General features: G+C 66.1%; 1 protein-coding gene across 7 annotated transcripts in view; it reads left to right on the top strand.

The window, feature by feature from the left end:
• The window catches only part of SH3TC1 (SH3 domain and tetratricopeptide repeats 1), a 47,939-nt gene that overhangs the window by 12,921 nt on the left and 22,577 nt on the right, over nucleotides 1-12,441 (top strand). For 3 of the 7 annotated variants that reach the window (XM_053901730.1, XM_053901728.1, XM_053901733.1), the window contains exons 2-5: nucleotides 7,550-7,771; nucleotides 9,187-9,261; nucleotides 11,313-11,440; nucleotides 12,077-12,182. In XM_053901730.1, coding sequence (XP_053757705.1) covers nucleotides 7,582-7,771; nucleotides 9,187-9,261; nucleotides 11,313-11,440; nucleotides 12,077-12,182 — 499 coding nt within the window. In that variant the 5' untranslated portion in view covers nucleotides 7,550-7,581. Of the gene's footprint in view, nucleotides 1-1,802; nucleotides 2,012-3,072; nucleotides 4,213-7,549; nucleotides 7,772-9,186; nucleotides 9,262-10,157; nucleotides 10,661-11,312; nucleotides 11,441-12,076; nucleotides 12,183-12,441 lie in introns of those variants that run through there. The other 4 variants (XM_053901729.1, XM_053901731.1, XM_053901732.1 and 1 more) reach the window with 4 other exon arrangements.

Below are 12,441 nucleotides of genomic sequence, written 5' to 3' on the forward strand. Positions count from 1 at the left end.
ACAGGGCACCCGGACCTTGTTCAGGCCTCCCAGAGGTGGGCAGGAGGACGCGCCCCTGAAGGACGACGGGTGGCTGAGGCGCGACCAGAGGGCGGCGCTGTGGCCAGGCAGGCGGGTGTGAGTGTTCACCAGCTGCCGCGTCCTGAGCCTGCTCCCCACTCCCACGGGCGTTTAGGGGTCCTGGGCGGGATGGTGGCCCACGGGAACCTCAGAACACCACCTGGCGGAAGAGAAGAGGAGACGGGCAGGGGTGGCCACGTGCTGCTGGGGGAGCCCGAGCGACGTGGCCGGGAGCCCAGGAGCACCCGGGTTCCCGGGAGCTGGTAGAGGCGGGAAGGAGCCTCGGGAGGGGGCGCAGGCCTGCCCAGGCCTGATTTAGACTTCTGGCCTCCAGACGGGGAGGGACTAAGGCACCCGGTCTGTGGAGCTCTGTCACGGAAGCCCCAGGACACTGGCAGTGTGACCCTCACAGCTGTCCCTCCAGGGAGACAAGGCCACACCTCCCAGAGGGAAGGAGTTGCCCGGGGAAGCAGCTGTACCCCCTGCTCCGGCCCCTGGGACCCACAGAGGAGCGTCAGATCTGCCCGCGGCCAAGGAGACTGTGAAAACGCCTCCCCCTGACCCTTGGCTCCCGCTGTGGGGGTCTCTGTGCAGCGGGCGGGGTGGCCGGGCTGGGCGTGTGCCGGGCATGGCTGTGCCCGTGACCTGCTGGAGCCCCCAGAGGGAGACCCTCGCCCGCTCTCGGCCTCAGTGGCCGGCTCCACCCAGTGAGGCACTTGGGCTCTGGCCCCGCAGGGAGGGAGGGGAATTGGTAACTTTGGGTGGCCGTGGGTGACACCAGAAGCCGGTGAGAGGAAGGACAGGCGGGCAGGAGGGTGAGGACCGTTGCCCCCAGGTGACTAATGTCTGGAGATGTGTGTGGCCGTCACAGCTGGGGTGTGGGTGGTACGGGCATCTTGCTGGCCGGGCCGGGGTGCTGCTGAAATCCCACGTCTACACAGCAGCCACTCCCCACGGCAAAGAGCGATCGTCCCAAGTGTCAGCAGTGCGGCCCTTAGAAACCCCGGCCTCGGGGCTTTGGCATCTGTCAGACCCGTTCTGGGCTCTTCTAATCGTCACTGGCCTTGGGCATATCACGTGACCTCCCTGAGCCTCAGTTTCACTGTGTGTGAAACAGTCACATTTCTACTGAATTGGAGATATTTTCCTGGTCTGATCCAGGCCAGGTGTGAAAGCCTGGCCCGTCTGAGCACAGGACAGGGGAGAAGGTGGCTTTCCTGCGGTGATTCTTGGGGCCCGGCTGGGGCCGGCGACTGGAGCTGTGCCCCTGCCTCAGTGAGCACACGGGAGGACGGGGCTGCGGGCTGACCCCAGTTCATTCCCTGCCTAGCTCTCCCCCCACCCCCCCGCCCTGGTGAGCGGAGCCCAGATCCCCAGGTGGGGCCCAGAGCCGGTGGGAAGTCAGGGAGCAAGGAGAATCGTGGTCCGACCCCGATCTGTCCCTGGCGGGCCAATGGGCTGGGGTAGCACCTGGCAGAGGGACGGGGCTGCACGTGTGTCCGTGCGTGTGTGTCCGTGTGGGGCAAGTGGAAGAGGAACAGAGCAGGGCTGAGGTTTGGCGGGGCTGCTCGGCCAGCGGCTGGTGCACTTCCCCAAGCCCGGGGCCCAGGCTGGAACCTGGGTGGTTCCCCGGCTCTCACAGCCTGGGGGCTGGGCAGTGGGCAGGCTGCCGGGCCTGGAGCTGGTCCAGGGAGGAGCTAATGATCAACGCCAGGCAGGCGCGCTGGGCCAACCTCTCGCCACCGGCCCGGGGCGCAGGGAGGAAGTGTGGCAGGAAGCAGGGGGTGGTGGCAGCCGCGGTGCGGACAGCTGCGCTGTGGGCGGCCGGCCGCCCCGGCTGCCGAGACAGCCCGCGGGGCCAGCCAGGAGGGGCCGGGAGCCGCCACCGGGTGCCTGCGGTCCTGCCGCCCACCCCCCCGGGCGGGGAGCGGCGTCTGAGCAGCGGGAGCAGGTATGGGGGGCGCTGGGCCGGGCGGGGCAGGTGTTGGCCCCGGAGTCGGGTCTTGCCGCGCACGGTGGGGTCTAAGAACGGCCTCTCAACTTTGGGTTTCTCGAAGCCTTTTCTGCTGTGTTGGGACCGTGGGAGCAGAGCCGTGGCCTGGGGAGCCCGGAGGTCTGGGTCCCGGTTAGCAGACGGCAGCCGGGACTCTGGGACGCTGGCCCAGCCTGGCTTCTGTGAGCTCGCTTGACCCCACTCCGTGCGGGCGCTCAGCTGGCCTGTCCCCCGGCTGAGCACGCGGCCTGCGATAAGGGATTCCGGGTCTCGGGGGTCTTGTCCCCCGCCCTGGAACGGCGCCACCTCAGGCACATGCCACAGGAGAGGCCACAAGACAGCCCAGGGTGGCTCTGCAGCAGTGGCCTGGCCACTCCGAGGTCACCAACCCTGGGCCTCTTTTCCATCAACTAGATGGGGCGAGTGCCCGGACCAGGGGCACCCACCAGACGGTCGTGGGGGAGGACACGGGCCCAGGATTTCCAACGCCAGGTCCTGCCCTGGGTACGTGCTCCCAGCACACCAATTGAGACCCTCTCCCGGCGTCCAGTGACCCCTCCAGGCGCCCCAGGACCCCCAGCTCTGTGGCTGAACTCCTGGCGGGAGGCGGGGCGGGGGCCCGAGACAGGTGCTGCACTCAGCTCCTCTGGGTTCGAATCCCATGTGTGCTCCCCCCCCCAACCCCGGCAGGGCCGGGTCCCTGGCTGTAAGCCTCAGGTTGGCCACCTGTGAAAAGGGCACAGTGGCAGCCCCCTCCCCCCCTCCCCCGGTTGTCACGACGATTAAACGGCCGTGCTTGGTTAGCACTTCGGGGTAGTGTCTGTTCAGAACGTCAGCACCGCTGTCGGTGACCACGACGCGTCCCGTATGGGCCGTTCTGACTTGATTCTCACAAAATCCCATGACGCGGGTGAGCTCCATCCTGCCCCTGGCAGAGAAAGCAGGCGCGGGGGTCACAGGTGAATTAGTTCCCCGGGGCGGCCGTGACACAGCCCCACACGCGGCGGCCGGCGATGAGACTTGACTCTCTCGCGGTCCAGGGCCCCAAAGTCCAAAATCAAGGTGTCTCCAGGGTCCAGCTCCCTCCAGGGGCTCCAGGGGAGGGAACTTCCCGCCTCTTCCTGGGGCTCCAGGCGCTCCTGGGCGGTGGGCCTCATCCTCCGTCTGTCCTCTGTGGTCACACGGCCCCCACCCCGTGTCTGTCTGTCTGTGTCCCTCCTCTTCTTATAAGACGCCTTCTGAGGTTCCCTGGTGGGTACGAATCTGGGGGACACTGGTCACCCCAGTCCCGGGGTGACCAGACAGCTGTCAAGAGATGCTTCTTGGAGCTTGGACAAGGTCTGTGTGGGCCCACAAGGTATTTGTTCAGTACGAGCCCAGCGAATGCTCCGACCAGACCTCCCTGAACGTGTTCCGGGCTGGAAGGGTACGACCTCGCCCTCTGCTAAACCCACACTTATTAAGTGCCAGCTGCCACCCTGGAGTACCATCTGTTTACTGGTCGACGTCCCCGTGAGGCGCGAGTTTTCGTTCTCACCCTCCGGGTGGGCTGAGGGGGGCACGAAGGCTTTCCCGGCCCATCGACCCCACGTGTCTGTGCTCTGGGGCCACACTCCCCCCTCCTGGGCTGGGCGCTGGCCAGGGCCTGGGGGCTGCTGCGGACCCAGCAGGTGCCCCCTGGGTTTGTCCCAGATACACCGAACAGAGAGGGAAAGGCCGGAAGGGAGAGTCTGCCGTTGATGGTGACCAGCGAGCAGCCCCCCAGGGCCGCAGGTCAGTGGCCCCGGCAGTGTGGGAGCCGCGTCCACGGCAGGAGCCACGGCCTGTGAGGCCAGGCAAGGCCATTATAGGAACCGGCGGGGAGGGAACTCCGGGCAGAGATTGGGCTCACTTCCTCATCTCCGGCCGCGACTAGGAACCCCGGGCTGAGGCCTGTCACTGGGGGCCCCGCCTGCTCGGGCACATCCATCACTGAGCAGGGGGGAGGGTCTGTGAGCCCAGGAAGCCTCCCCTTTCCTCAGGAAGCTGTCCCTGAGGCTGCCGGGAGCCCGGACGATGGGCCCGGACGCACACACGGACGGGCGAGTCCTGACCCGCGGGCAGAGGCTGGCAGAACGAAAGGCTGACATCCGGCTGCCGGGGCCCCTCCTGTACCCAAGGTGGGGACGCGGACCTGTCCCCTGAAGGGTGACGTGGCCGGCGGGGTGGGAGGCCTGGGGCCCTGCGTGGGCTTCGCAATGGAAGGGCAGAAGGACGGTGGACTGACCTCAAAGCCCCTTGAGCACCCCGGTCCTGACATCCACCTGTGGCGGGCAGCGGTGCGGGAGCAGGTGTGGGGAGCAGAGTTGGTGAGGCGAGGAGGGAAAGAAATCAACTGGGGCTTGGACGTGGCTGGGGGCTGGGGCGGGCGGTCGGCACGCGGAGCCATATCCAGGAAGATGCGGAGGGGGCCTCGTGCTTTCGAGGAGGGAGACGGCGCGGGGAGCAGGGGGTGCAGGCACCAGGGCCTGAGTGACGAGGCTGTGTGGAGACGGCCCTGGGTGACTGCAGACCCCAGTGGGCTTCTTCCCCTGGGCCCTGGCAGCATCCCTGGAGAGGGGAGGGGCTGCGGGGCCTGGCCGTGTGCGGGGGGGTGGGGTGCTGGCTGCTCCCTGGGTCAGGTGCCTCCTGCCCCCCCCCCCGCCAGGCTGTGCCCCTCAGATGGGAATCAGGTCCCGGTTGGAGGAGGGACAGGGGCATCGCCTCTGTAAGCCTTGGGGGCCTTGGGCTGTTGGGGGAGTGTTGGTCCCTGTAGGGCGGGGAGGGTCCTTGTTTCCCCGTAGTGAGGGGCTGTCTGGCAAGGCCACACGAGGGGCACCAGAAACCCGGGAGCCCTGCCTCTGCAGCTATTGTGGCCGTTCTGACTTTTCCTTCTTTCCGCCTTTGTCGTTCGGATTGTAGAGGCAATCCTGGCTTGGAATGGGCTGAGAAGGCCCCGGCAGGAGTGGCTCTAGCATTTCGGGGAATGAAACAGAGGGTCCGCGGGGCGGTGGGCCGGGCAAAGCCCCTGGGGGCCGAGGCCCACGCCCCCCCACCCCGAGTCACCGTCCAGGAGCCTGGGGCGTGGGTGGCCGCCGGCCGAGCCGCCACCGCTTGCCCAGTGCCCCTGGGACGCCTGCTGGTACCCAGCCCGTGGAGGACACGTGTGGCTGGACTGAGTGTGTCGGGGGCCGAGCAGGGGCTCCCACGGGAGCCCTGACCACTAATCCCCAAGGCCAGGAAGGAGGGCGGGTGGGGGCCTTACCGGTGACCCTGCGCGTCCTGTTCAGCTTGGGAGGAGCACAAGGCGGGAGGGGTCGGCCTGTCCCCTGGGGTCAGGGGGTGGGAGCCTGAGGTCTGGGCCCCCGCCCTCGCTCTCCACTCGCCCAGCTGTGAGGCTACTCATGCTTTGCCCCCCTTGGGACAGCAGGGCTGCAGCGACTTTGGACGCCTGGCTGTCTCTGGGGCTCTGCCCCACCGTGCCGTTGGCAACGTGGACGGCCACCTGTCAGCCCCTCCACACGCGGTCCCCACCTCCCCCTGCGCCCCTCCTGGCTGCCCGGCGCCCTTCCCCTCACCTCCAGCGTCAGGAGAGCTCTCTTTGCCCCGGAACCAGCCCTGTCACGTGCGGGTGGCTTTCTGGGAACCCGGCTCGCTCTCCAGTCCTCGGGTTTGGGGAGTCTGGAGGGAGGCGGGAACAGGGGCTTTGAGCGGATGGGGTTCTGTAAATAGTTGTGAAAATATTCCACACTGGGTCTAGTAAAGGTCCAGCTGCCCCTTTGTTTTTGGTGAAAATTTGAGGGGAGGAAATAAACCCAAGGCCCAGGGCGGCCCTGTCTCCATCTCCTCAATTCGTTCTGCACAAGGGCCAGAGGGAACTTTCCAAGGCACAGAACCAAACCCGCTACTCCGGGCTTTAAACGCTTCAGTGGCTCCTCAGCTTTCGTGGGGGTGCTCAACGCCTCTGGGGGCCTTCACCTCATCTGTGCTGCACCCCAGACCCACGGCGCCTCCCCGGCTGCCCCAGTGTGCGTCCTGCCTCCTGCCATGGGCAGCAGGTGCCTTGGGGAGGCAGGGCCGGGGGCCGGTGGGGCTGTCCAGGCCGCTGCCTCCGAGTTCTCTGTCCGCTGCCCGGGCCCTGCTCCCCAGCATCCGTCGGGAAGGGGATGGGCCGGGAGGAAGCCACACTGGCATTGTTGTCCCCGGAGAGGGGGGCCGGGGGTGTTTTCCTGTCTCTGTGTGCTCTGTGCAGAGGGGATTCCCGCCGGCCTGTTCCGGCTTTGGCTTGAAATCCCATAGCTCATCATCAGGGATCAGGGAGGCCCGAAATAAGGGGGATTCCCTTAATTGTGCGTCCTAGCATTGTTTCACCGACCTCCATGTGAAACGTGACCGAGCAGGGCCATCCCTTGCCACCTGTGTCCCCAAGACCTGGCTGCACCCGGTCCCAATGGCCACAGCTGGGAGTCCTCCCCTCCCTTCCTCAGCCCTGGCCCTGCCACCGCCCCCCCCCCTTCCTTTGGAAAGGGGACTCTGTTGCCCTGTGTCCTGAGTGGTGACAGAGCTCCCACCCCAGGAGCACCGTGTGTCCATTTGTAACAGCCTCTCATCTGTGACCCCAGGCACGAGTGAAGCATGATGACAGCTCCTGGTGGGGGGGGGGGGAGGGGGGGAGGGTGGCTGGGAGGCCCAAGGGCACCCGGGGTGGGGAGCAGTGGCCCGATCCACCTCGGTTCTGCCTCGGCCACTTCCTCCTTCCCTGCCGTCCCCCACCTGCTTCCTTTCCTCCGAGGCGGCCCGGAACCTGGCCCATTTCCTGACCAGTGGGATGGGACCGCGTTCCAGCGGCCCCATGAGAGCCCCGGCCGAGCCCGCTGAGCCAGCTGGAGCCCAGGGGGTCGCTGTAAGGGGCAACAGGATCTCTTGGGAACCCGGGGCCAGAATCACAGCGACACTGAGGCTTGTGCGAGTGGGACCCGAGTGGCTGCCTCTGGGGGAGTCCGTCTCAGCTCTGGCTGGACGGAACACGAGGGGGGACCCATCTCAAATGCAAGGTGCCGGGTGCCCCACGAGGACTTCTCTGCTCCCTGTTCCCACACATCCATCCAGTGCTTGCAGGGATGTTCGAGCACCAGGACGGGTCAGGCTCTGAGCTATTTCCTAGTGGCCCGTGGGCCGGCAAGAACGGGCCCCCGTCTGTCCACCTGCAGGCGAGGCCGGTGTTGGCCTCATCACCGGGCAAACGCCGCACGTGTGTCGGGAAGAGCACGTGGCTGGGGGCTTGGGGGTTCGGAGGGTCGTCCTAGCCGGGGAAGCGGTGACGCACAGACGGACAGACCTCTGAAAGGAAGCGGAGACACCCCCCGGGCAAAGCGGAGGCTTCTCTCCTGACCCCGGCCCCTGTGGCGGCCTCTCCGTGGGCACCCGTGTTCCCGGAGAGGCCTCAGCGCTGACCACCACCCTCTGCTCTCCCCACAGCGGCCAGCGGGCATGCGGAGCCCCCGGTGCTGATGGTGCCGCCGCCCGTCATGGAGGGCCCAGGGGACGCGGCTGGCGAGGGGCCGGCCCCGATGGGGAGGGGGCCTGCGGGGCCCTCGGGAGGCGGTGGCCGCGGCCACGAGGTCCAGAGAGTGGCCGTGAGCTCGTCGGTCGCCTGGGAGCGCGTGGGGCCCGAGGAAGCCCAGGCGGTGGTCAGAGGTGGTGAGTACAGCTCGGACCGTCCTCCCTGTTGTCCAGCCGCCCGCGGACGGAGCCGTGTCTGCGGCCAGAGTGTGGGTCGAAACAGAGTCCCGTGCCCAGTGAGTGCCCTCTCACCCTGCGAGAGACGGGGGCCCAGCTAGTGTTTCTCCAGGGGTGCGTGTCCGCGATAGCAGAACTTGGCGTGGCGAAGGGGAAGGGGGCTGGGAAAGTTCTAGAACGGCTGCACCTCGACGAATGGCTCTGTTACAAACCTTTGCGTTCCCACAGTCCTGCTTTGTCCTCAGGACATAAAGCCCTGGGGTTGCTCAGGATGGGACAGCCCATTCCTCTGAGGAGGACGCCCTGGGAGGGGCCCAGTGGCCAGGAAGGACCGGGCAAGGACCAGGCAGGGCCTCTTTCGGGGGGGGGGGGGGGAGATGAACCCAGAGACGTGGGCTCAGGAGGCTGTTCTGAGAAGCATGGCCGTGCTCCTGCCCGGGCCCTGGTGTAATCCTGATTGTCACTGGCTTGACTTGGGCCTCGGTTTCCCCACTTGGGAACCTGAGGGGTGGCGAGGTGATCTCCAGGACCCCGCTGTCTACCTCCTTGGGCTCTGGAGATGAGGGAAGGAGGGGAAAGACCCTCCCCGAGGCAGGGACGGCCTGTGCCTCCTGCCCTTCCCCAGGCTCCCCTGTCCTCGCGTCTCCTCCCTCCTCCCGGTCCCCTGCCTGGCTGCCCGTTGGGGGTCTCCCAAAGGGGGCTTGCCCTGCGTGAGCCCCCTCCACCGACCCTGCACTTCGGGGTGCGTCCACAACCCTAGCCGGGTCGTCAGCCGTGCCCTGCTCACCTCACGAGGCCGAGGGGGCGCGGTTCACCCTCGGTCAGCGACTGCTGCAGACTGATCAGCACACAGCCTTGTCTGCCCCGGACTCTGGGTTCCTTCCGGGCTGTCACCTCTCCTCTGGGGTCAGCAGAACGGTGGCCCCAAAGAAGTCCACGTCCTGATCCCCAGAACGTATGGCAGACGTGATTTTAGGGGTGGGGGTAAGTCGAGGATCCTGAGATGGGAAAAAAAAACCCTCAGGGTCAGAATCAGAGTCACTGAGGCTGCCGGGATCCTGGCTCTGAGACTGGAGGAAGAACCAGAGATCGAGGGGGGCGGACGAGCTGGAGACAGACCACCCCCCCCATCCCACTCCCCGGAGCCTCCAGCAGGAGCCGGCTCTGCCGAAACCTTGGTTTTAGCCGGTGAGAACTTTCTAGACTCCGGCATAGCAAGACAACACTCGTGCTGTTTGTCGCACAGCACAGGGAGACCCTCACACCCGCCCCGTCCTCGTCCCCTCGCAGGTGTGCGGACACACCTCTTTTCCTCCAGAATTATTGGGGGGTTTGTGCCTGTTCTGACCTTGACCCCCAAACCTGCTGTGTTACAGATGCCTCCCCGGCCCCTGGCGGCTCTGGGCCGGCTGCTGGGACCCCTCCCGGCCAGATGGGAACCTGCCCCACAGGTAGATGTCCTCACATGCCACATGGCGCCACAGGGTTCAGTGTGGGTGGGGACGTGAATGTGGGGTCCCTGGGTGCCCCCCCTTGCGCCCACCCTCACTGTCCCATGGCCTGCGGGTTCAGGAAAGTCTAACGCAGAGATTTCCTCTTCTTCTTTTTTTTTTTATGTTTATTTATTTTTGAGACAGAAAGAAACAGAGTGTGAGCAGGGGCGGGACAGAGAGAGAGAGAGAGAGAGAGAGAGAGGGAGACACAGAATCCCAAGCAGGCTCCAGGCTCCGAGCTGTCAGCACAGAGCCCGAGGCGGGGCTCAAACTCACGGACCATGAGATCATGACCTGAGCTGAAGTCAGACGCTTAGCCACCCAGGCGCCCCTAACCCAGTGATTTTCAAAGTGTGGTCCCCAGACTTCCTGCCTGAGGATCCCTGTGGGGGTAGGGAGACTGCCTAGATGCAGACGGCCGGGTCCCGTGCCCAGGTTCCCATCCAGCCCCGCTGGGGGAGGGCCCAGGACTCTGCATTTCCACTTGGGGCCCGAAGGCTGGAGTTTGTCTGCCTTTGGAAAGGGCTCCTGCGGAGTCTGTGTTTGCATCTGCCCGAGGAGGGGACACGGCCCAGTAGGCTGGACCACATGCAGGGGAAGTGACACTCTGGGGAGGCGTCACAGGTGGGACATGACCGGGTTAGGGACGCAGAGGAAGGAGCAGGGCCCTTGGGAGCGGCGGCCGAGGACTGACTTCTGGGGAGGGGGCCCCGAGGGCCAGGGGGCTTTCTGCGGGGCGCAAATGCGGGAGGCAGCCCTGGGTGGCGGGGGGGGGGGGGGAAGGGGCGGGCAGAAGCCCCCTACCCCTGAGCCCCTGCTCCTGACCCCCAGCGGTGGCGGCTCACCTTTGCCTCACCACCCTCCTCTTCCGACTTTCCTTCCGGGCAGCCGGCTCTGCCTGTGGTCACTCGGGATGACCGGGCGCGTTGAGCAAGCGGCAGATTATTTCTGGGTCCCGCCCTCTTACGGGAGCAGGGGCACATCTTAGAACCAGTTGTGAAATGTCGGCCACGCTTCCTGCTGGGGGAGTGGGGCCGATGCCAGGTTCCAGAAGTCTCCATACCGCCCTTCTCTCCCCTCCCTTCCCCTGTACTCCCCTCCCCATCTCCCTTCTTCTCTTTCTCCGCCCCCACCTTTCCCTGTCCCTTCCCCCTCTCTTCTCCTCCGGCATCATCCCCCTCCACCTCCTTGGAGCAGTCCATGCCCTGGGGATCTCCGTAGCCTGGTTCGGAGGCCTCTTAGGAGGACAGGGGTGGGGGTGGGCTTGGGGCACTTGAGCCGAGATCTGAATTGTAGGGCAGCCAGGCAGGCAGGCCAGGATTTGATCTGGGAGAGAGTGCTTTAGGTGGAGGATGTGGTGAGTGCAAAGGCCCTGGGGCAGGGTGGGGGATGTCCTGATGTCCTAGGGCAGCCAAGAGGCCGCAGGCTAGATGGGAGGGACAGAAGAGGCTGGGGGGGGAGCTTTTGTTCCGATTTAACTTAAATAAAATTTAAAATCTACTTCCCACGGATGCACTGGCCACATTTCCAGAGCTCGACGGCCCCGCATGGCTGGCGGCCGCCCTTCAGGACACCGGATGGCACTGCCTGGGGGGGGTGCCGAGAGCTGGGGCAGACAGCGAGCCAGAGCTCAGTGTCAGGGACCCCCCGGCTCTCCGTGGACCAGAGGATGGTCTGGAGGCGGGGGGCGTGACCCGGGGCCCCGGGGAGGGGTGCCACGGTGGGTTGGGCCTGGTTTTACAGCTGGTTTTACGAGGTGGACCCTCGTGCCGTGTGGTGCAGGGAGGTGTCCTTGGTCTGCAGGGTGGGGGCTGGGGGCCCTTCTGGAAATGGGACAGAGGCGGAAGGGTCAGTTTGGGGGCAGGACGGTGGGCTCTGGGGTGCCTGCGGGTGTCCGCTGACACTCGAACGCCCCCTTCTGGAGCTCGGCGGTGGGAGAGGTCAGGGCTGGAGGTCACGGTGACCCCCGTGACTTTGCTGAGTGCTCGCTGGGCGCTGGCCCCTTCCAGACCTGACCCTGCAGCTGCTGGCCGTGCGGAGGAAGACGGGGCTTCCAGACCCCAGCCTGCAGCAGGCAATGCGGGCCCGGCTCCGCCTGCTGGAAAATGACAGCCGCGAAGTGGCCAGCGTGCTGGGGGTGAGTCTGGCTCCTCTGGGTGGAAAACGAGCCCGCGGGAGCGAAGGAGCAGGGGCTCCGGGCTTGAGAACGGGGACAGAGGCCAGGGGTGGCCCCGGGAGGAGGGGGAGGTCCAGACGGCACGCGAGCACGAGCGCGGTGCCCCGGGACTGGCCGCCCTTCGTGGGGCCAGGCAAGCGGCCGAATCCCGCGGGCCGCTTACTGAGGGTCGGGCTCCAGATTAGAAGAGTGGCTTCCGTTGTCAGCGTGTCAGGTGGAGCCCTGGTAGCTCCCCTTCCCCAGGACACACGACGCTGTGCCTTGTACCCGCTGGTGTTATTCCAATGCCCCATCACCAGCAGGGGAGTTAGTTCACGGGACGGGGGTCAGAGGAGACGGGTGCAGGGTGAGTGTGGACGTCTGCATCAGTGCCGCGGGAGGGGCTGGGAGAGACAAGGGGCTGCACGGGGCTGAGAGCCCAGCCTGCCCGAGAGCCTGCTGTCCCTGGTGCGGAGTCACCGAGAGCAGGGCCCAGAGTCTGAGCCCCCAGGGGCTCAGGGAAGGAGCAGGGCTGGGCAGAGGCACTGGGGAGCCACGGCTGGCTCCTCCTGGCCGTCGGATGCCTGACGGCCCCCGGGACTGTTTCTTCCCCATAAGGAGTTATCGGCCAGGCTGCTGTCTATCCACAGTGACCAGGACCGGATTGTGGTGTCGTTTAAGACTTTCGAAGAGATCTGGAAGTTCTCCACTTACCACGCTCTTGGTAAGGTGGTGACCTTCCCAGAGCTGGTTATGGGGAGCCCCCCCCCCGGAGGACACTTGTCACACGCCTAGCATGTTATGTCATAGATCGGGCTTCAGGTTAGGGTTGTTCACGACGGCCTGGGCAGTGGGGCTCGCTCACCTGCTCTCGGGGGGGAAATGGCGTGATGGGTGGGGGCACAGAGGCACGCCCGTCTGTGCCCACATTTGGGCCGCGCCCCGAGTTCCTCCCGGCGCTGCACCGTGTGGTAGCTTTGCAC

The sequence above is a fragment of the Panthera pardus genome, unplaced genomic scaffold (genome assembly GCF_024362965.1).
Source record: "Panthera pardus isolate Hobbes unplaced genomic scaffold, ASM2436296v1 HiC_scaffold_13, whole genome shotgun sequence".
Classification (NCBI taxonomy): domain Eukaryota; kingdom Metazoa; phylum Chordata; class Mammalia; order Carnivora; family Felidae; genus Panthera; species Panthera pardus.